Source organism: Lacerta agilis, chromosome Z (genome assembly GCF_009819535.1).
Source record: "Lacerta agilis isolate rLacAgi1 chromosome Z, rLacAgi1.pri, whole genome shotgun sequence".
In the NCBI taxonomy this organism is placed as follows: Eukaryota; Metazoa; Chordata; class Lepidosauria; order Squamata; family Lacertidae; genus Lacerta; species Lacerta agilis.
In genome coordinates, this window is record NC_046331.1 from 2,932,492 (window position 1) to 2,953,851 (window position 21,360).

At 48.2% G+C, this 21,360-nt stretch overlaps 1 protein-coding gene across 3 annotated transcripts in view; it reads right to left on the minus strand.

The window, feature by feature from the left end:
- Nucleotides 1-2,249: 2,249 nt before the first annotated feature.
- The window catches only part of AK1 (adenylate kinase 1), a 42,486-nt gene continuing 23,375 nt past the window's right edge, over nucleotides 2,250-21,360 (minus strand). For 2 of the 3 annotated variants that reach the window (XM_033137268.1, XM_033137270.1), the window contains 6 exons: nucleotides 17,454-17,496; nucleotides 13,419-13,454; nucleotides 11,942-12,105; nucleotides 9,886-10,002; nucleotides 8,782-8,973; nucleotides 2,250-2,700 (listed from right to left, as the gene is read on the minus strand). In XM_033137268.1, the coding sequence (XP_032993159.1) occupies nucleotides 2,632-2,700; nucleotides 8,782-8,973; nucleotides 9,886-10,002; nucleotides 11,942-12,105; nucleotides 13,419-13,454; nucleotides 17,454-17,496 (621 nt within the window). In that variant the 3' untranslated portion in view covers nucleotides 2,250-2,631. Of the gene's footprint in view, nucleotides 2,701-8,781; nucleotides 8,974-9,885; nucleotides 10,003-11,941; nucleotides 12,106-13,418; nucleotides 13,455-13,756; nucleotides 13,983-17,453; nucleotides 17,497-21,360 lie in introns of those variants that run through there. The other variant, XM_033137269.1, reaches the window with a different exon arrangement.

Here is a 21,360-nt window from a genome sequence, read left to right on the forward strand (position 1 = left end):
TCTCCCTACAGCTCACATAGGAAACCTGTGGCTCTCTAGATACTGCTGGACTACAAGTCCCATCACCCTTGCTGCCTGGGGCCGATGAGAGCTGGGCTCCAGCAAGTCCCCCATTACTGCTCCACAGAGACGGAGAAATAAGGGAGACTGGCAGAGATGGGCTCCTACTCAAATATTTTCATCAGCAGACCAAAGAAAAAGGCACATAGAAGCTGTCAATCTGTAGTTTATGGCTGCTAAGGGAATGAAGTGGTAAAGGATGAAATGGGGGCAAGGGGCACCCAGCCGCCTCCTTTCCTAGCCCCCTCTAGGATGAAAGTTTACATGCCTGTTTGTCTCCTTCTTTCAAAGGAAGAAATCTCACTGCAAATTAGTTTTCTGTTGGGATGGGTAACACAAGATCCCCTTAATTTTTCTGTGATTATGTTTTTAGAAGCCCAGCAGTCTTCAATTGGAGTCTTAGATATACCACTTCTGAGTCTAGGTGGGGGCTGACTTGGAAGGAATGCTGCTCAACCTCCAACCCCTATTGTACACAGAACAAAGTTTCCCCTCGTGATAGGCTCCTTTTCTAGGTGTACAGTTTGGAGAGTGGGGAACGGAGGGGCATTTGGTCACAAGGATCTCACTTGCAGCTCACTAAGCCGTTAAAAGCCTCCCATTGTGCTAGAGGAAATAGACCACCTTTCTTCGACTGAAAATCTGGGTCTCATATTTGTGGTTGTGTTTCTGGGCAGGGGCACTGTTAGGAGATGGCCCAGGGGTCCCCAAACCCCAGGCAGTGGGTCCCCTGTCCCCATCCCCACCTTTAAAACCTTTTTTTTTTAAATAAAAGCTTTGCTTATACAGTCATACCTCTAGATACGATTGCTGCGGGTTGTATTCGTCATGGGATATGAACGTGCCAAACCCGGAAGTACCGGAACGGGTTGCTTCCAGGTTTGGCAGTTCGCGCATGCGCAGAAGCACCGAATAGTGCCACACACATGCGCAGATGTGGCACTTCAGGTTGCGCACTGCTCATGTTGCGAACAGGGCTCCGAAACGGACCCCGTTTGCAACCAGAGGTATGACTGTAGAGTAGCAGGTTGCCAAGCTAGCCAATTTAATTTCCCAGAAGTGTCTATCCGTATACATGAGTGTATGGGGGAATTTGTGCCAATTTCCATCATGGGCCTGTGGCAAAGTCCTTTAAGTATCTGACCACACCCCCTTCCTCTATGCCACCATGCCGTGCTATAGCACAAGCAATGCTATTTTTCTAGAAAAAGAGGTGCCAGAACTCACCATGTTCTCTTAGAATGGCAATGGTGCCAACCTGAGAGGTGCTGGAACTGGGTTCTAGTAAGTTCTGGCTGAAAAAAAAGCCCTGATATCAAGTAACCACAGAAAAATCACAGGGGTTTCTTGCCCTGGGGTGGAACAGCTTTCCTTGCAGAAGCAGAAATATGGCATTCAGAGGGGATGGGAAAATCTGCCACTTTTGGTTCTCTTGGGTTCTCACTCCCTGCCTCTACCACATTGCAAATTCATTTTCGCATCACATCAGTTTGCAAGTTTTTAAATTAAAGCCCCCATCAAAAATTCACCAGCATTTTAGTGCAAATTTATCCCAATACACACATTTTGTATGCAGTTCCCCCTAATTACATATTTTTACAAAGTGATTTATTGGGTTACATTTCAAAGGGTGGGGAGAGATTCCCAATTATCAGCAGCACCTCTCCTGGCATTGATGAGTAACATCAGCCAATCATTTCAGAGCATTATAAAGTGTTGGTCTTCACTAAAGATGGTTATCTCAAACAAATGGGTAGAAAGCATGTTATAACCACCCACTGCCACACAATGCAAGCCAAGCACTTTAAGTTCTTATGTTCCATCTCCCATGTGACAAGTTATTTTGACCAATATTTGTGCTTATATTTGCAACAGACAGGTGCTGCTATCCTGCATTATATGGTGAAACTCTAGCTGCATTTTCAAAGCAGGCTCTGGGTTTTTAAAAGATCATGACCCAGCCTTAGCTTTTCTCTGACGTTCCATTGAATTACTAGGATCAGAGAATGTCCCCTTTCCAGCTTCACTTTACATGCCACTCATCCAGAGAAAATAAGATCTCCTTCTCTGGATGCTCTGCAGTGATATAAACATGCAGTTTCCTGCCCTTAATCAACCTCTGAACATAACATGAGAGCTTTTCCTGTTAAAGAAGAAGAAGAAGGGGGAAGGGGGGAAAAGATTAAAAAAAAAAACCATCTCAGCTCATGAAAGTGAACTTTACTTTGGAGAGAAGGTTAGGGAGCCAAACATAATGTCCTTGAAATTTCCTCCAACGAGGCTCCGTCCACGAAAACAGGATAACACCACTTCCGCTGTCACAGCCCCAGAGATGAAATCGGAGATGAAGAAGGCGGGAGGAGGGGGGCTAGGGAGGCTCGTGTGGGGAGGCAAAGAGGGGGAACCTCTGCATGGATCTGAGGCAAGATTGAGTGGAAAGGGGAAGAGGCATCAGGTACGGAGATTCGCTGGTGGTGAGGAAGTGGGAAAGAGAGTGAGAGAGAGGAGGGAGCAGTGGGGGAGGGGAGGAGGGTGGGGGTGGAGAACCAACAGGTGCTCTTGCCTGCGCTTTTACTTCAGGGCATCCAGGTGAGTGCAGACCTGTTGGAACACGTCGTCCACTGAGCCCTCGGCATTAAGCTGAGGAGAGAAGGGAGATGGGTTTAGCAATTTGGCTCTTGGGGCAGCCAAAGCCTTCCTGCTAGTACAAAACACGATCATCACACTTTGAGAAAAATGAAAACCTTAACCCCCCCCCCACGTCCCTCAGCTGACAGCCACCACCAGCAATTCTAAGCTATTTTACTAGTAAAGGTAAAGGGACCCCTGACCATTAGGTCCAGTCGTGTCTGACTCTGGGGTTGCGGCGCTCATCTCGCGTTACTGGCCGAGGGAGCCGGTGTACAGCTTCCAGGTCATGTGGCCAGCATGACTAAGCTGCTTCTGGCGAACCAGAGCAGCGCACAGAAACGCCGTTTACCTTTCTGCCGGAGCGGTACCTATTTATCTACTTGCACTTTGACGTGCTTTTGAACTGCTAGGTTGGCAGGAGCAGGGACCGAGCAATGGGAGCTCACCCCGTCATTGCGGGGATTTGAACCGCTGACCTTCTGATCGGCAAGCCCTAGGCTCTGTGGTTTAACCCACAGCGCCACCTGCATCCCTATTCTACTATGTACCCACCTTAATTTTGTGGTGGTAAAAATTGTTTTAAACCACTTGATGCATTTGTATAGACTACAAGTAGAAAACACCTGTGCCCAATCCAGATGCTGCTAGACGCTGACTCCCATCAACCCCCCACTGCCATGGCCAATGGGCAGAGATGATAGGAGCTGGAGTCCAACAATATCTGGAGGTGCTCCACCCCTGGCACAGAGAATTGTGGGAAGGGATGTTTTGCCAGTGCACATGTGTGCATCACTAAATCTCCAATACAGATTCATGTGCAACATCTGTGTGTATGCCCAAAAAGCAAAGGAAGCCAGCCACCAGGTGGGCCCGTAAGAAAAGATCCAAAACCCACCGTCAGACAATACCTCTATCAGGGCCAACATTAAAAAGTCCCAAAATAGCAAGCAAGAGTTCCATGCCCTCCAGAACTCTTCATAAGGCTGGATGTTACACAGCGAAAGGTGGGGAGGTGACAGACAAAGAAGAATTATTTAATTAAAAAATTAAATAAGGGAAATTGTCAGGATGTCGCAAGCAGGGCTGAACTGGGGCAAAGGACACGAAGGTCCTCCCCCTCCCCACCAAGGAGGCAGGTGGTCAGTTTCACTTGTCTAAGCAGCTTGTTCACGTCCTCAGAGGTAACAGGTTGAAACTGATCCCATACAACCTATCTAGACAGAGCTCTGGCACTTTTCCACCCCAACACTGCTACCATGATGCAGTCTACCTCTTTCCAAATCTGAGCGATTTTATCTGCAAAAAAACTTCGCAAAATCATTGCAAGAGATCTTGGGGTCCTCACCAGGCCCCAATGGCAAAGAAGGTTGTTAGATTGCAAACCACCTGAAAGAGTCTCCTGCTGCTGTTTTCTGCAGATGCGACAGAAGCGGGGAAGAAGGTCCTCTTCTTCGTTGCTATTGCCACTTGGTAGGCTCGACGTTGAGCTCTAACCAGTGTCTGGTTCGACTGAGAATGAGTTTTCCGCCACCGGTGCTCTAGCTGTCTCAGCGATTGTTTCATCGCCCTCAGCTCCGGGGGAAACAATGGGGCTGTCCGGGCTCCATGCAATCGGAGAGGGTGATTTGGAGCCAGACAATCGATAGTCCTGGTTAACTCCGCATTCCAGCAGACCACCAGGGAATCAGCTAAAAGGCCACCAACATGGGATAATTCACCCCATATTGCTTTCTGGAAGCCATTTGGATCCATTAAGTAGTGGGGGTAACAGGTTGAAACTGATCCCATACAACCTAACTAGACAGAGCTCTGGCACTTTTCCACCCCATCCCTGCTACCATGATGCAGTCTACCGATATTTTTAAGATAGATAAAAGAAATGGGTTTGATACAATAAGATCAAAGGTTTGAAATAGACCTGCTGCACAATAATGTGAAAGTATTATCGAAAATGTACAAATTATTGTTGGAATGGCATACAAAGGATGAGGAAGTTAAAGCTAGGGATTTTGGGTATAATATTGAAAAGAAATCTTGGGAGAAGCAATGGAGAGAAGAATTCAACTTCACTGCATGCTGTTCATTGAAATAAAATTATATGAAAATGGTGTATCGTTGGTACCTTACACCAAGTAATATTGCAAAGATGTATAAAGTGAGTTCAAAATTATGTTTAAAATGTAAGGAGAAGGAAGGTACTTTTTACCATATGTGGTGGGCTAGTAATAAGGTAAAGGCGTTCTGTGAGATGATTTATAATGAATTAAAGAAAATGTTTAAAAAGACATTTGTTAAAAAATGAGAGGCCTTTTCGTTAGGTATAGTAGGTTAAGAGATACCTAGAGAAGATAAATGATTATTTATGTATCCCACAACACCAGCGAGAGTATTGCTAGCCCACAACTGGAAAAAAGAAGAGCTACCATCAAAAGAAGTATAGCAGACGAAACTGATGAACTATGAAAAAGACTGGAATGAATTGTTACACTATCTAAAGGACCACTGTAAACATTTAAAATCACTGGCAGGAATGTAAAGATGCTTGTAATGTGGAATTTATTATATGGTTTTTCTTAATGGCACAATTAGTAGTTGGATAATTTAAAAGGATGCAGATAATTTTGTATTACAGTAAGAACCCATGGAGGGAAGGAGGGAAGTGTGATGGTTCAAAGGAACCTTTTGTTTTATTTTTATTTTTGGATGTGTGAAATGGTTAATGTAAAGATATATAAAAATGTGAAAACTAATAAAAGAATTGATTTTTTAAAATAAAAATAAAAATAAAGGATATTTAGCCCCTTCTCGCCTTGCATTGCTTTCCTCAAGCCTTCTAAATAAAAACCAGAAGCCCTCCTATTAAGTACAGTAGGTAGGGTAAAACATAAGTAGATAAAACATTGTATGCAACAACTGCAGTGAGTATGTTATTAGCCAAAAGATGAGAAGAGTGGCAGACGAAATTACTGGACTATGCCGAATTGCCGAAACTGATGTGAAAATTTCGGAACCAGCAGGATCAGACTTTTCTGAAAGACTGGAATAAATTTACGTTATATTTGAAAGACTGTAAACAACTAACATCGCTAGTAGGGTTACTGGAAGTTTTGCAAGGTTAAAATTGTCACTTGTTATTTATTGTAGCTAAGTAAGTATCCATAAAATATTATGATTTAATAGTAATAAGAAATATAGCCATAAAGAAGGCTGATCGCCAAAGAATTGATGCTTTTGAATTATGTTGCTGGGGGAGACTCTTGGGAGCCCCATGGACTGCAGGAAAACCAAACCTATCCATTCTCAAGGAAATCAGCCCTGAGTGCTCACTGGAAGGACAGATCCTGAAGCTGAGGCTCCAATACTTTGGCCACCTCATGAGAAGAGAAGACTCCCTGGAAAAGACCCTGATGTTGGGAAAGATGGAGGGCACAAGGAGAAGGGGACGACAGAGGACGAGATGGTTGGACAGTGTTCTCGAAGCGACTAGCATGAGTCTGACCAAACTGCGGGAGGCAGCGGAGGATAGGGGTGCCTGGCGTGCTCTGGTCCATGGGGTCACAAAGAGTCGGACACGACTGAACGACTGAACAACAACAAGAAGAAGAAATATAGGAAAATGCAGTATATAGAGAATAGGTTTGAAAGCCATTGTTCGAGGAGGAGGGAAGTCACGGGCTTATGAAGCCAAATGTTTTATTTATCTTTGTTTATATGATGTCATACATGAAAATATTTATAAAACCAATAAAAATATTTTTTTAAAAAAAATATATTCAAATTGTTTTTATGTCACTTTCAACAGTCATGTCTTCCTCCAAAGAATTCTGGGAAGTGTAGTTTGTTAACAGTGCGGGGGATTTCCAGCTCTGTGAGGGGGCCTCCAAACAGCCCACAGCACCCAAAACAAACTACACTCCCCTTGATCCTTTGGCATAAGCCATGATTTGAATCTGGCTTCTCGTTAAACTTGCCTGTTTGCCTTTTATTTCACTCTTGCTGCTTTCTGTGTAAAGCAACTAACAAATGTAATAACTAACAATAGTTTAGCAAGAAGTCCGACATCTCACTGATCTGCTCTTCTCAGGGAGGGTTCTAGCACAAGGCTGCCTCTAAAAGCAACCACAGCTCTCTGTGCCAAAGTGCTATGAATCTTGGGAGTCACCTTCCTCCCCGCCCAAGTACAGCTTCCTCTCTTCTCTCTGTCCACTTCTGCCCCTAAATCCTCACACTGTCTCCATCAGCCTGGCGCCCCCTCTTCCGTCCCATGGGGCCTGTGGATGACTCACTGCCTAGCTATGCCAAGCATCTGGAGGCCTGGTAGACACTTCCTTTGGAGTTATGAATGAAGCCAGCACATCTTCAAGAGACACAGCGAGGCATCCCATGTTGTGACTGAACTCCCCCCCCTCGCCCTCACTTTAAAATGAGCCAGATCCTCACCCGGCTGCTGAAAGGAAGAGCTCCTCCAGAAAACCCATTTATTCAGCATCCATCCTGATTTGCTTGCACAAAGCTTGCTCTGTCGTTAAGACAGTAGGCGCTTCCAGAAACCCTTTCTGTTGCTCAATCGGGATTATTTGTGCTCACGATTGGCACCTGGCTTTCAATGCTGTTTGTACCTGCAGACGTTTTGGGGGCGCACATGCTGCTTTGTTTCCATACAGTGAATATCCTGCAACTTCCTGCTGAAATCCTGTAACTTTTCATACCACAAATGGTCCAGTTCATATTATTATTATTATTATTATTATTATTATTATTATTATTATTATTATTATCCCACTTTTTAATATTTTAAAAATAAACTTTATTTAGAATCCTTTAAAATTTACAGATAAGAAAACAAACAAGAAGGAAAAGGGTGAAAAAATAATCAAAAAGAACTACATATTTTTGTCCCACTTTTGTCGTCCTACTCTTGAGAGTCCCATGGACTGCAAGAAGATCAAACCTATCCATTCTGAAGGAAATCAGCCCTGAGTGCTCAATGGAAGGGCAGATCCTGAAGCTGAGGCTCCAGTACTTTGGCCACCTCATGAGAAGAGAAGACTCCCTGGAGAAGACCCTGATTCTGGGAAAGATGGAGGGCACAAGGAGAAGGGGATGACAGAGGACGAGATGGTTGGACAGTGTTCTCGAAGCTACCAAGATGAGTCTGACCAAACTGCGGGAGGCAGTGGAAGACAGGAGTGCCTGGCGTGCTCTGGTCCATGGGGTCACAAAGAGTCGGACACGACTAAACGACTAAACAGGGCAAGGGTGCCAGGTTCAAATAAGTGTTGCAGGACCACTGACAAAGCAGAATGATGTGAGGACTGTCTAATATAAACCCGCTTAAACCACACACACCCGCACAAAATACTGACAGTCTAGAGCAGGCATAGGCAAACTCTGGCCCTCCAGATGTTTGGGACTACAATTCCCATCATCCCTGACCACTGGTCCTGTTAGCTAGGGATGATGGAAATTGTAGTACCAAACATCTGGGGGGGGGGCGGAGTTTGCCTATGCCTGGTCTAGAGGTTTACTAAGCCTAAGTAAGCACAAACTGTGGCCCAGTTCAGGGGGTTCTATATACCCATACCACCCCCACTCCCTTAAGAAGCTGCAACCTGCAAAAATGATGCAAATCAAGCCAGCCTGCATCTATTTTATTTAATTCTAGTTTCTGTCTTTCATGGGAAAGGGGAGTGTTGTGGAACATTGAAGCTCCCACCCTCCCTACTCCCGGCTACTGGAAATCCTGTTCCAGGGAAAGCAAATTGGTGGCCAAGTTGCCCAAAGAGAGACAGAGACAGAGACAGAGAGAGACAGAGAGAAGTTCTGCTGTTTCAGAGCAAAAATAAAATAAAATAAAAGAGAAAAAGACATCACTGCAGCTCATGGTGCCTCCTCAAGTTGGAACTGTTGAACAAACTCCACCCCCACCCCCATAAAAATTATTTGGACAGACCATGTTCATCACCCATGAGTGGAGTGGCCAACTTGGAGAAGTGGGGGCCATTTTGCAACACTCAGTTGCTTTCTGCGCTCCTGCATCCTATGTGCTTGGGAGCGGAGGGTGACAGATGGGTGGACGATGGGACGCACCTTACGGACAATGCCCCTTTTCTCGTAGAAGGCAATGACAGGCTCAGTGGCCTTGTAGTACGTCTCCAGCCGCTTCTTGATTGTCTCCTCGTTGTCGTCGACTCGCCCGCTCGTCTCCCCGCGCTTCAGGAGGCGCTTCACCATTGTGTCCTTGCCAGCGTCTACGTAGAGCAGCAATGTTGGGGGTGCGATCTGAGCAGGGAGGCAACATGGAGGGGGCAGGGAGTGGGGGGGGGAGGGAGGAAGAGAAGAAGGAAATGATAACTGCACCGGCCTAAATCCTCCAATCCCAGCCAGCGCAGCAGCTAAGCAACATCTGGAAGGCCACGGGCTCCATGGCCCCTGGTCCAACTCAAAGTTCCATACATGGTTCTCCACCCTCATTTAATCCCCACAACAACTTTGTAAGGTAGGTTAGGATGAGAGGCAATGACTGGCCCAAGTTCACCCCATGAGCTTCATGGTCGAGTGGGAATTTGAACCCTGGTATTCCAGACGCAGTCCAGAACACTGGAAACGGCTGGAGATTGAATCTGGGAGCTCCACCTGGGGTGGGTGGGCTTGGACACCAAGCTACTAGTCACCTTGTCCAGGTTTTTTTCAATCTGTGCTCAAGTCTTATCTGCCCAGGCTTCTAGGAATGTAAAATAAACCAGCAGTTATTTGCCAAGCTTAGAACAGGCATGGGGAACAATGCTGCCATCTTGTGCTGTCTCAGGGAATCCCAAGCAGGAAACGCTCAAAATAATACTGACTAAACCACCACTGCTGATGCACAACAAGAGGGAAGCTCACTTTCCCCTAATACACACACCACTGTACACACTCTTGGGCTGGAAAACTGCATTGCAACACCTGGAAAAGTGCAAATGTTGAAGGATAGCTGCAGTTCAGCTTGCATGTCATTTCAGAAAGTGCAAACCAGGCAGGTTCAAATCAAAATCCGTAGCAAATATCTCCCCACACCATTCCTCTTCATAATCCTGAATGCTTAGGATTCCGACCAGAATAAAGGGTCTCTCTTTCCGTCCACCCTACTCTGGTTGGGTCAATCATCCTCCGGTTCAGCCCTTCCCAAACTCATCCCACCCACTCCACTGTTACCTTCTTCTCAAACTCCTCGCCCTGCTTCACTTCCCGGGGGTAGCCGTCAATCAGGTAACCTTTGGAGGTGTCTGCCTTGGCCAACATGGCGTCCCTCAGCATGTCCAAGACGGTGTCCTGTGAGCAGAGATGAAAGGGAAATGCCATGAAGTTGACACCACAGGGGCGCTCTGCAAACTGTGGGGGCCTGTGATCAGGAAACCTAGCAGTGGCTGGTACCCATTATGACTGGCAAAGCAGGAGGCCAACCGTAGGTGGCGCCAGAGTCAATGGCCTCTGAGGTCCCTTCCAACTTTATGATTCTGTGATTCGTTTCAGTTGCATACAGACTTCCTTCCAATAAGAGGAGAGGACAAATGGGTTGGAGGGATCTCAAGTAAAAAAAAGGTTGCTTTATGCAAGCATTTTTTGAGGCAGCTCCCGTCATAAGGGCATGGAGTCAATTTGCAAGGGACCTTCTACTTCAACGGGTGGTGGAGCTGATATAAACACTGATATAGAGACCAAGGAATGGTTGACTGTTCTTCAAATGGTTGCTCAGCTACCTATAGCTCAAACCCGGAAGGCCTTACAAGGTCCGTCCCTGGTATTATGGTGTAAAAATGTTTCACGATCAGCTACCACTGAGAAAATAACTCAGAACTTTAAAGTGATAAATGGAACAGTAAAACTGGGCAAATTTTATGCAATATGGTGGCCATTTATCACAAGCGCTCGCATTGGAGAACAGCCTTTACCAAAGGTGTCATGGACTCTGAAGACGTTCAAACTCAGGACAAAAGGGGAAAACGTGCTAAGAGGAAGGCACATTTGGCAAACCCTCACCTTGATCAACTCCTGCCCAGAAACCTATGTCTCCACTGTGGAAGGACGTGTGGATCCAGAATTAGCCTCCACAGTCACTTTAAGACCGTGTTCATGTAAGACAATCTTACTCAGCTACGAGTGATCGCCAAAGAAGAGGAAGACTACTGTAATGCACTCTATGTGAGGCTACCCTTTAAGGTGACTTGGAAACTATAACTAATCGAGAGTGTGGCAGCTAGACAGGTGACTGTGAGTGGCAACTGGAACCATATAACACCTGTCCTAAAGGATCTACACTGGCTCCCACCCAGTAGATTTCTGAGCACAATTCAAAGTGTTGGTGCTGATCTTTAAAGCCCTAAAAGTCCCCAGCCCAATATACCTAAAGGAATGTATACCATTGTTCAGCCTGGACCCTGAGATCTAGCTCCCTCACTGCGTTCTTGGTAGTGGTACCCGCCCTGTGGAACGCCCACCCATCAGATGTCGAGGAAATAAAGAACTACACAACTTTTGGAAGACATCTGAAAGCATCCCTGTATCAGGAAGTGTCTAAAGTTTGATGTTATATCATGTTTTTTTATATGTGTTGGAAGCTGCCCAGAGTGGCTGGGGTAGGGCAAGGACTTTTGGATAATTTGTATGGATGAATAAGAACCAATTATGTTACTGTATAACTTGATACCTGTTTTGGAGGTGGTGGTGCAGGGGAATGTTATGTTATGGGTTTGTTATTACATATTTATGTATATATAACACAATAAAAACTATTTAATTGAAAAAGAAAGGTGGCAGACTGGTAGAGGGAAGATCTGAAATAGGTAGGGAGAAAAGGGGGAGAGCGAAGTCATGAAGAGGAGGGTGACCAAGATGATCAAGGGTCTGGAAACCAAGCCTTATGAAGAACGGTTGAGGTATGTTTAGCCTGGTAAAGAGGCGACTGAGAAGAAATGCGATAGCCATCTTCAAATATCTAACGCGCTGTCACATGGAAGATGAAGGAAGCTTGCTTTCTCCTGCTCTGGAGGGTAGGACCCAAACCAAGGGCTTCAAGTTTCAAGAAAGGACATTGTGGACTCTCCTTCTTTGGAGGTTTTTAAGCAGAGGTTGGATGGCCATCTGTCAGGGATGCTTTAGTGGAAACCACTGCAGAGGGTTGGACTAGAAGACCGTTGATGTCCCTTCCAACTCTACAATTCTGTCAGGGCCTTGTCAGAACAAACCCCATTTATTCCCACCATAAACTCACCAGTGGGACTAACTCTCCCTTCTCCATGATGGCCGACAGTTTCTTCCCCCTATCTGAGCCAGAGCTGACCTCCGCTCTCAGGAGGTCACCAGTGGATAGGTGGGTGTAGCCATACTTCTGAACAATCCTGTCGCACTGTGTCCCCTTTCCTGAGCCAGGCCCGCCTGCAACACAACACAAGACATTTCCGCCGAAGCGTCTAGGAAGAGAAATGGCTGAGGGATTGAGTGGCAGATCATGAAACCTTCTCAGGCAGTGGTGCCTGGTTCCCACTGGGATGGGTGAGGTGGAGGGAATGGCAGGTGCAGCCAGAGCCAACAGAAGGCAGAACCAACTAATTATATATTGCCATCCTCCTCCCTGTTTCTCTTTTTCCAATCTTATATTCAGTTTGTCACATGGGCCACATCAGTTTGCAAAAATAAATAAATAAAAGAACCTCATGAAAATTCTCATCAGCATTGTTATGTGAATTTCTCCTCGTAAACACATTTTTGTATGCAATTTTTCAAAACAAATGCAATTTTGCAAAGCAATTTCCCCCTAGCATAATGCACATCTCCACATTACTTTCACTAACATATGCAATTTAATGGACTCCCCACCACCACCACCACCCACAGTATAAGTGCATTTTTGTAACATATTACTTGGCAGGAGAAATGCATTGCAAAACTTGGATAAGAATGAATTTTAAAGCTCTGCTGCGTTTTGTTTCGTGGTACTGTTTCTGAAAGTGTGGGTTAGGCAGGCTCACCTTATAATGCAAACTGAATGCATAGCTGTCAACCTTTCCCTTTTTGTGGGAAATTCCCTTATTATAGCATTGGGAAACAGCAGGGAGGGTTGACAGCTATGTATATAGCAGTGGGGAGCAGCAGGGAGGGTTGACAGCTATGACTGAATGAAATTCCTCCCCTACCCCTACTCCAACCGTGACTGCATATGGGGGAGAGGTAGGCTGAGGATCCCGGAAGGATGGAAGCCTGAACAGCTGGGGGGGGGGCACCAGGAAACCTCTGCTTGCTTACTATGTTTTTATTCTTCCTTGGGATTTTAACATGCCCCAGATCAGGGGTCAGCAACCTTTTTCAGCCATGGGTCGGTCCACCGTCCTTCAGACCATGTGGTGGGCCGGACTATATTTTGAAGGGGGGGGGAATGAACAAATTCCTATGCCCCACAAAGTAACCCAGAGATGCATTTTAAATAAAAGGACACATTCTATTCATGTAAAAACACGCTGATTCCTGGACCGTCTGTGGGCCGGATTGAGGAGGTGATTGGTCCGGATCCAGCCGCGGGGCCTTAATTTGCCTACCCATGCCCCAGATCCTTCCTTAACATATCCCAGCCAACCCTTCAGTGGTAAGTTCCTCACTTTTATTAATGTTCCTGTTTGTTTGGAAATCTATGAGCTGGATGAGAGAGATCTATTTCTGCACAAGGCTGAGCAGCAACTTGTCCTATTACTTACCTACTACAAAGATGATCTTGTGGTTTTTCAATTTTTCTGGCAGGGGAAAAGAAGGAACAAGACAGCGTTAAGCTCTGTGAGAGAAGCACACTTGTGGACATTTACCAGATGCCCGCCCAGGGAGAGATATTCAGCAGAAAGCAAGTGCTGATTCACACACACACACACACACACACACACACACACTACTGCTGCCGCTCTCCACCCCAACTCCTTGCCAAATGGAAGGCGTTCAGCCTCTGCTTCGGGGCAATGTGAACTGAAGCCAGCTTTCAAAGGATTTCAGACAAGCCCTAAGGCTGTCCGATGAAAAGATCGCCGTGAGTGCACAGGATTACCTTTGCCAGCTTTAACTATGGGATCTCCTACGCAGGAGCACTGGGCACCCATCTTCCCTCCAAAACTGGTAGCTGCTTTTTTCTGCTTTGATTCCTGCCCTGTCCTTCCTCCTTGTTCCCGCCCCCCAGAAAGCCTCTCTTTTCCTGCTTAGTACATTTTCCGTCCATGAGCCTCTGGGCACCCTGCCCTCCACAGCTGGGGCTGGGCTGGGCCTAGGCTGGGCTTTTTAGGGAGGCCTGGTGGCTCAGAGTCCAAACACAGGTTGCCAGGGAAACAGTTGCTAAGGGCCAACAGATGCCAGAGCTCAATTGTTTCACGCAGCATCTGCAGGGGGCCAAGAATCCAATATGGGTGGAGGATTCCAGACACGCTCCTTTTGCAAACAGAGCCTGGATGCAGCCCAGGAGGACCCAGAGTCATAGAGTCATAGGATCATAGAGTTATAGGATCATAGAGTGCTCCATGTTAGCGTAAGATGATCTGTTGCTTTTCCCGCCTCTCCTCAGCACAATTCAAGTTTGACTCTGAGATAAGCTGGAGGAATCTTGAACTCATTCGAGAAATTTGTCAGAAGGTTGCACTGGATGGGTGAAAACCTAATGACAGTGAAGGCAGCAGAGCTAAAAATAAAGTGGGTTGGTTTTGGAGCAGTCCACAGCTCAGGGCATCAGTAGCAAGCAGCAGGGTGAGGTCTCCTTTAATTACAGCTTTCTAGAATTACAACCGCCTACTAGGGGACATGTGTGGCTTGGGGAAATCTTCTGATGTGCCCGAACCAGAGATGTTTATGTTCTGGTTTCCATACTGCAGACCAACCTAAAATGCAGAGAGGTGTTCCAAGGAAAGCCACGTTTGCAGCTAGGAAAGGCCAAGGTTGTCTGATTATCACGGTCTGTTGTAGATCATGGGCATGCTGATCCCCATGGGCCAGTCATTACCAGTGCAGGATAGTGCCCCTTGGGGCTGGTGGGGCGGAAGGCAGGGAAACCAACAGTAGGTGGTGCCAGAGCCAATGGCAGGCAGAGCCCGCTAGTTCTGATTTTGCTCCCATCCTCCTCCCTGTTGAGATATACAAAGGAAACACTAAGGGGGAAGAGGTCAGTGAGCGTCAACCCCCTGTACTGGTTGCAAAAAGGAAGATGAGCAGCTGACCACCAGCTGAGTTCAATGGGGCAGGGGCCTTCTTGTCCCAACGGACCACCCCCCGCTGACCTTACTCCTCCTCTAGCACAAGAGAGAGAAATAAACGAGGCAATTACCAGCCATGCTTTGCTTGTCCCTAATGAGCTAGGATTTATGAGCCAGTGGCAAACCATAGTTTTAAGGCTTGCTAGCAGCACTGGCTTGTCAGAGAGGAGCAAACCCTGACCCTGCGTTTGGACATTGTGGGAAGCCAAACTTAACTGTGGCTTCCTGGGTTGCTTCTCTGACATGTAGCGGAGGAGAAGCACACTAGGTGTGGTTGGACAGCCGAGACCAGCGCCCTTGCTTATCATGACATGTGGGCATGGCTGGTAGTGGCTGCAGCTCAGAACAGAGCACCTGCTTTTCCTATGGAGGGTCCTCAGTACAATCTCTGTTTAAGAGGATCTCAGATGCAAAGGCCAGGAAAGAGCCTCTGCCCAAGAACTTATATCTCTAGAGAAACTTTCAGACCTGTGAACCTCCCTGAAGTGGCAAAGCCCAGACACAGGCTGACCACCCCAGGAAAACCAGCCAGACCCACACTTTCTGGGCACAGGAAAAGTGGAAGTGTGGGTGAGACATTGCTTTCCTCTTTCCCCATGTGGTTTAGCCTTTGCCTTCCCCCAGGAAACCTGCTCATTAGTGCTAAATCAAATGTCAATCTGGAGAAAACCAGATAGACATTTGCTCAAATTCTGCAGAAAAGATTGAGTTTTCCTGGGGGAAAGCGGCGGGGAAAGCAGAACTGTGGATCAGCCCTAAGTTTATACAGGGAACTCACTTTGGTCAGCAAACCAGGTTCCCATTCATTCATTCAATAAAAAACAGAGGCGCGCTAATACAGCCAATTGTGTTTGAAGACATGACAAAAGCATGCAGATCCCCCCCTTCATCCAAAAACAGTGTTACGCTCAGCCCCCATGGTGCAGATCAGATGGCTGAGCTTGCAGAGACTAAGGCAGCGATGGAGGAATATGGCAGGCACAAACACCTCTAAGGCTGGTTGTAAGAAAGAAGGCAGGCAGGTGGAGGCTGGCCGAGGGCAAGCTGAGACGAGTAGGGTGATGCCCCTTTCGCCTTGATTCACCAGCCTCCACTGACACTCATGTAATGCAGCTAGAGTAATGCTGCAAGGCACGCACCTACTGGCAAGATGGAATACAGTGTATTTGGACTGTCAAAATGTGTCCTAATACTATTCAAATGACATGTAAGGCCAATCAGAAGGCATGAGAGTCGACTCCAGGTTTGAGGGGATCCCACGGCAAAGGGCACCCTTCTGTGCGGGGGAGCACCAGGGCTGGCCGGCTTATGGGGAGCAAGGAGTGGTAGCAGTGCAGCCCAATGTGCCACCATTTGATTCCTGACAGTGCCTCTGATGTAACATCGCACTGGGATGTTGTGCAAAATTTACATGGCAGCTCTTGGTCACCTGGTGCTGTTTGCGGGTACCGTGAAAGATGGAGTGCGGTAGGCAGAACAGGTGTTGATGGGCTCCATTGCAGACCTGGCAGCTGTCTGAGGATGCCATATAAGAAGGTAAGGAGAGCCCTCAACAGGAACAATTATGATTCCCAGCAATCGGTGTTCAGAAGCTTACTGCCTCCAACAGTGGAGGGAGAACACAGCTAGCTGCCATGACTAGCCTTATCCCCCATGAATTGCTCTAATCCTCTTTTAACCCCAGGGGCGTAGCAAGGGGGGACGGGGGGCGGTCCACCCCGGGCAGCGCCCTGCTGGGGTTGACACTTTGGGTGGTGGCCCCGCCCCCCCTAGATTTTTCTTTTTCTTTTCTTTTTTTGGGGTATTTTCGGCACTGCCGGGGTGGAGCCACAGGGGCGGCCAGCAAGGTGGGGTGTCACCTCCCCTCGCTGGCCGCCCCTGCGGCTCCGCCCTGGCAGTGCCGAAAATAGCCCCCCCTTCCAGCGGCTTTTGTCGCCGTGGCATGGAGGCAAGGGGCGGGTTGCATGAAGGGGTGCCGGGCGGCGGCTTCGGGAGTCTCTGCAGCCCACAGAGACTCCCGAAGCCGCCACCCGGCATCCCCAGGGGCGGGGTGTCATGATGTGCACGTGCGTCATGATGTCACGACGCACACACACACCACAATGCCCTGCCCCCAGGGGTGCCTCTTGGCTTCCCGCCCCGGGCAGCCAAGGGGCTAGAAACGCCTCTGTTTAACCCCATCCAAGTTTTGTAGCCATTGCTACATCTTGTGGGAGTGAATTCCATAGTTCTTCCTTTTGTTTGTCCTGAAGAGCCCAACATTCATATTCACTGGTTGGCCCTGAGTCCTAGCATTGTGAGAAAGTGTGAGGAAAAACTCCCTCCCCCTCTCCACACTATGCAGAGGAGCACTCTCCTCCCCAGTTGCAATTGCCAGAAACTGGTATTCAGAGACCTAAACTCAGAGACCTACCCCTCAAATCCAGTTTGTGTGGTCTGGTCTGTGAATTGGGCCAGAGGAGCAATAAGGCTGACCAAGTCAGGGAAAGGGCAAGAGGATTCACTTACCAGCTGCCATCCTGAAAAATTCTGCGACAAGGAGTTCTTCTGCCTAGAATAAAAATAAAAAAATACAAAACAACAACAACAAAGGGCTCGGTTAGGCTGAAGGCTGCAGAAAGTACCACATCAAGAGCGCAGGTTGGTAGGGCAGGGGAACCTTTTTCATCCCAAGGGCCACACTTCTTTCTAGGCAACCTTCCAGGGGCCACATGCCAGTGGTTGGCAAGGCCAAAGGCAAAATGGGCAGAGCAACTGATACTAATTTTACTTTTGTACATGGGTTAGTTTCTGCACCCATCCATGCCTCCCTCCCTATCCTCCACCCAGAGGCACGACTGGAGTACAAAGACACCTTCCAGCCAGGCAAGGCTGCTCCCAACACTAAGCAGGGCCAGTGAGAGGTGTGGCTGGCAGAGATAGGGGATGCGATCCGGAAGAGTTACAAGGGCCAGATAGTGAGGCCTGAAGGGCCACATTCATCCCTTGGGCCTGAGGTTCCTCACCCCTGTGGTGGGGGGAGAAGCTGTCCTATTACAGATTGCCTACACAAACACACTCATGGGACTTGGTGTGTCAACCCAAATAACCATTTGCTGGCTCTGCTTCAGATGAGAGGCCAGAACTGGAGAAGATGGTTGATGCCCCAGAAGTTCTTCCTGTAACCCACAGCATCTCTCAAACTTTCTCCAGCTGTTGTTGGACTACAACTCCCCCCCCCATCATCCTTACTTAGCAGGAACAATGGTCAGGGATGATGGCAGTTGTAGTCCAGCAACTGCTGGAGACCCAAGTTTGAGAAACACTGCTCCGACACTTGCCGTCTTCCACCCCTACCCTACCAAAGATCCAGGACTAGAGATCCTAGCCTACGACATGTGCAGACTTCCTGACTCAGAGGAGCAAAGCCAAAGCGGCATGAACACAACAGCCCTACACAAACATATCTAGGAGAAGCAGGGAAGGGGAAACAGTTGCACCACAATGGGGATTGCAGATGCCTTAAGGATGGAGTTCCCGTGGCAACTATTACCTGGCAGCGGTGCTGCCACCGTCAGTTGCCAGGAGATGGAGAGCAAAGTAGAGCCAGCTAAACAGAGAACAGTTCCACAGGTGGAAAGCCAACAGAAAGAGAGAGCCTAAGCAAGGCGACATAAGAGAGGGGCAGGGAACATCTTGCTCCGCAGTTGGTGAGAGTTGGAGCATAGCAACATCTGGAGGGCCACAGGTTAGCTGCCCCTGGAGTAGAACGTGCTGGGCTGGGTGGACAAATAGTTTGTCCTGCTGTGAAGCAGTTTCCCAGGTAACTTGTATCAGGTTCAGACCCCTAGCATCTTTAGTTAATAGGCTCTGAGGCTGAGGGAGTGGGAAAGACCAATGCCTAAGAAAGGTGTGGGGAACTTGTGGCTCTCCAGCCATTGTTGGGCTCGAACCCCCATCTGCCCTGGGCAACGTGGCAGGGATGATGGGGGCTATAGTCCAACACCAGGAGGAGCGCAGGGTCCTCACTCCTGGTAATACCATGGAGAGTGGCTGCCAATCAGAATCCTAACCTCTAAAACAGCCTGTGCATAAACAGGGATGTGGGACCACACTCCCATCATTTCTGACCATTGGCCATGTTCGATAGGGCTGATGAACTTTGTAGTCCAAAAAATTATTTGGAGGGCATGAGGTTTTTTTGGGGGGGGTGTATGTGTATTGGACTTAAGACCTGGACAGACTCAGTTCCAAATCCCCATGAAGCTCACTGGAAGACTTTGCCTCAATTGCCACACACACACACCCAGCCTAGCCTACCCCACAAGGCTACTGTAATGACAAAACAAAAATAAAAACATGTGTGGTGGGGGCTGCTCTGAGCTCTTTGGAGAAAAAGCTGAAATACTTTACTGTGGTGTCTCTTAACCTGAAGCCTTGCTGTGGTTGCCTTGGAGAGCAGCTGCAACTGCTTCATATTTAATGGAGGGAGGTCGGCTTGGATTACGCCACAAGCTCAAGTCCCCAGGACCATGAATGCCTCCCCTCCAACAGATGAAAATAGAGACACATACCACAAAGCATTGCCAAAAGCCTCCCCTGCTCCCACACGAGCGGTGTTGCCTCCTTTTTTGGCGCATGGCAAGGGTAGGATGCTCAGGGCCAACAGAACCCCCTGCGCTAGGCCAACCCTCACCGCCAACGCTTCTGGGCACGGGCGCATGGGGGCCTGAGGGTGCATGGAGCCCATGTAACCAGCTCAGCCCTGGCCATCGGAGCCCCTGCCCACCCATGCAGGGAGGAGTATGCCCAGTCAATGTGGCCCTGGGCAGGCAAATCCCCGCCCCCAACACTGGCCCATTCAGCAAGGGGGCCAGGGACACAAAGGCCAGGCCAGGCAGGCTCTGGGGCTCACAGGATGGGACAGGGATCCTTGTGGAGGGGGGGTACCTGGCTCCTGCCCCCTAAAAATCATTCACCGAGAGCTACACCTGCTTCCCCCCCCCCCATGCTACGTCCCAGCCCCATACTTCTGTTCTTTTTTAATTAAGAAACTTTCTGGTGCAAAAGTATAAACAGAAAACAGCTCAGCGGCAAAATAGCATTGCATTTTTTCCTCTTTTGTTACAAAGGGCAGGTCCACACCGAAAGGGTGCTGGGAACTATAACTCTGTGAGGGGAAAAACTACCATTCCCATGATTCTTTGGGGCAGTCATGGGCTTTAAATGTGCTGTGCATGTGGTTAAAATATGTGGTTTGCCTCTGCCCTTTTGAAGACAGCAAGAGAATACCCTTTCCCAATTCCCTTCTGCTGACATCAGCAACTGCAAATTATAATGCTGGCTCCACAAATCCGAACCTAGACATTAACCCCAACAATTTCTATTTGTGGTCTTTGCCCACTGTCACTATTTAGAGGAGGGGGGAGCTCATTGTATTCTATCTGCCCTCCCCCGCATGGAATAAGGAATAAAGATACAGCATAATACATTTCTGGTTTGGTTAGCCTCTTTGATCACACATTTTTGATAGGGGAGCTTTTCTGCTGCATTCCAAAGCTCACTGCACCAACAATCTATGGAAAATGGTACACAACACTTCAAATTTGGTGCAGTAACAAGTCTAGCTGCAACCAGCAAGCTCTTTTGACCTCACGTGTGTGTTGTCTTCCCAAAACATGAAAAGCAAATATTTGTTTTGCACTTCTCGCCATCACTTGCCCATTTGCAAGGGTTACTTCATTTGGCCCAGGAGGCCATTTCCCCCAAGCCACTCTCACCTGCCCTATAACTGGCATCATAGATGACATCAGGGGTAGTAGGAAGGGCAGGTAAATTTGCAGCTTGAAAGTAATTACCTGGGGACTTAGGCCTAACCCAACTTCCTTTTGTGCTGTGTTTCTAAGCACACGTCTGTGCTGTAAAGCGCTGTGTCAGAGTGCTCCCCCCCACCCCACCCTGGCATGGCGCTTTCCCTATGGAAACCCATTCTTTACCGTTGAACTGGAGCAAGCAGCAATCCACAGAAAATCCAAATTGTCATTTGTTCTGATCAGGGGCGTCTTACCCATAGAGACTAGTGGTGCGGGGCACCAGGGCACCAAATTCTGGAGGGCGCCAGGGAAGAGGCAGAGGTTGGACATGGCACCTCCTGGCATCAGCTCGCCACCCTCGCCCGCCTCTGCCATGCCGCACCGAAGCAGCACCACGCCTGGAGCCTCCGTCTGCTGTGGCCACAGCGGCACAAAGCGGCCAGCTGAGCCAGGAGGCGCCACGTTGAGCCTCCGCCTCTTCCCCGCTGGAAGGGGGGGACGCCGAAGGGAGCTTTGCACCACGGCGCCGGATATGCTTAAGACGGCCCTGGTTCTGATTCACTGTCAAAGAGCGGATTTTCATGGAGGAAGTGCAAGGGAAAAGAAGAAGAAGAAGAAGAAGA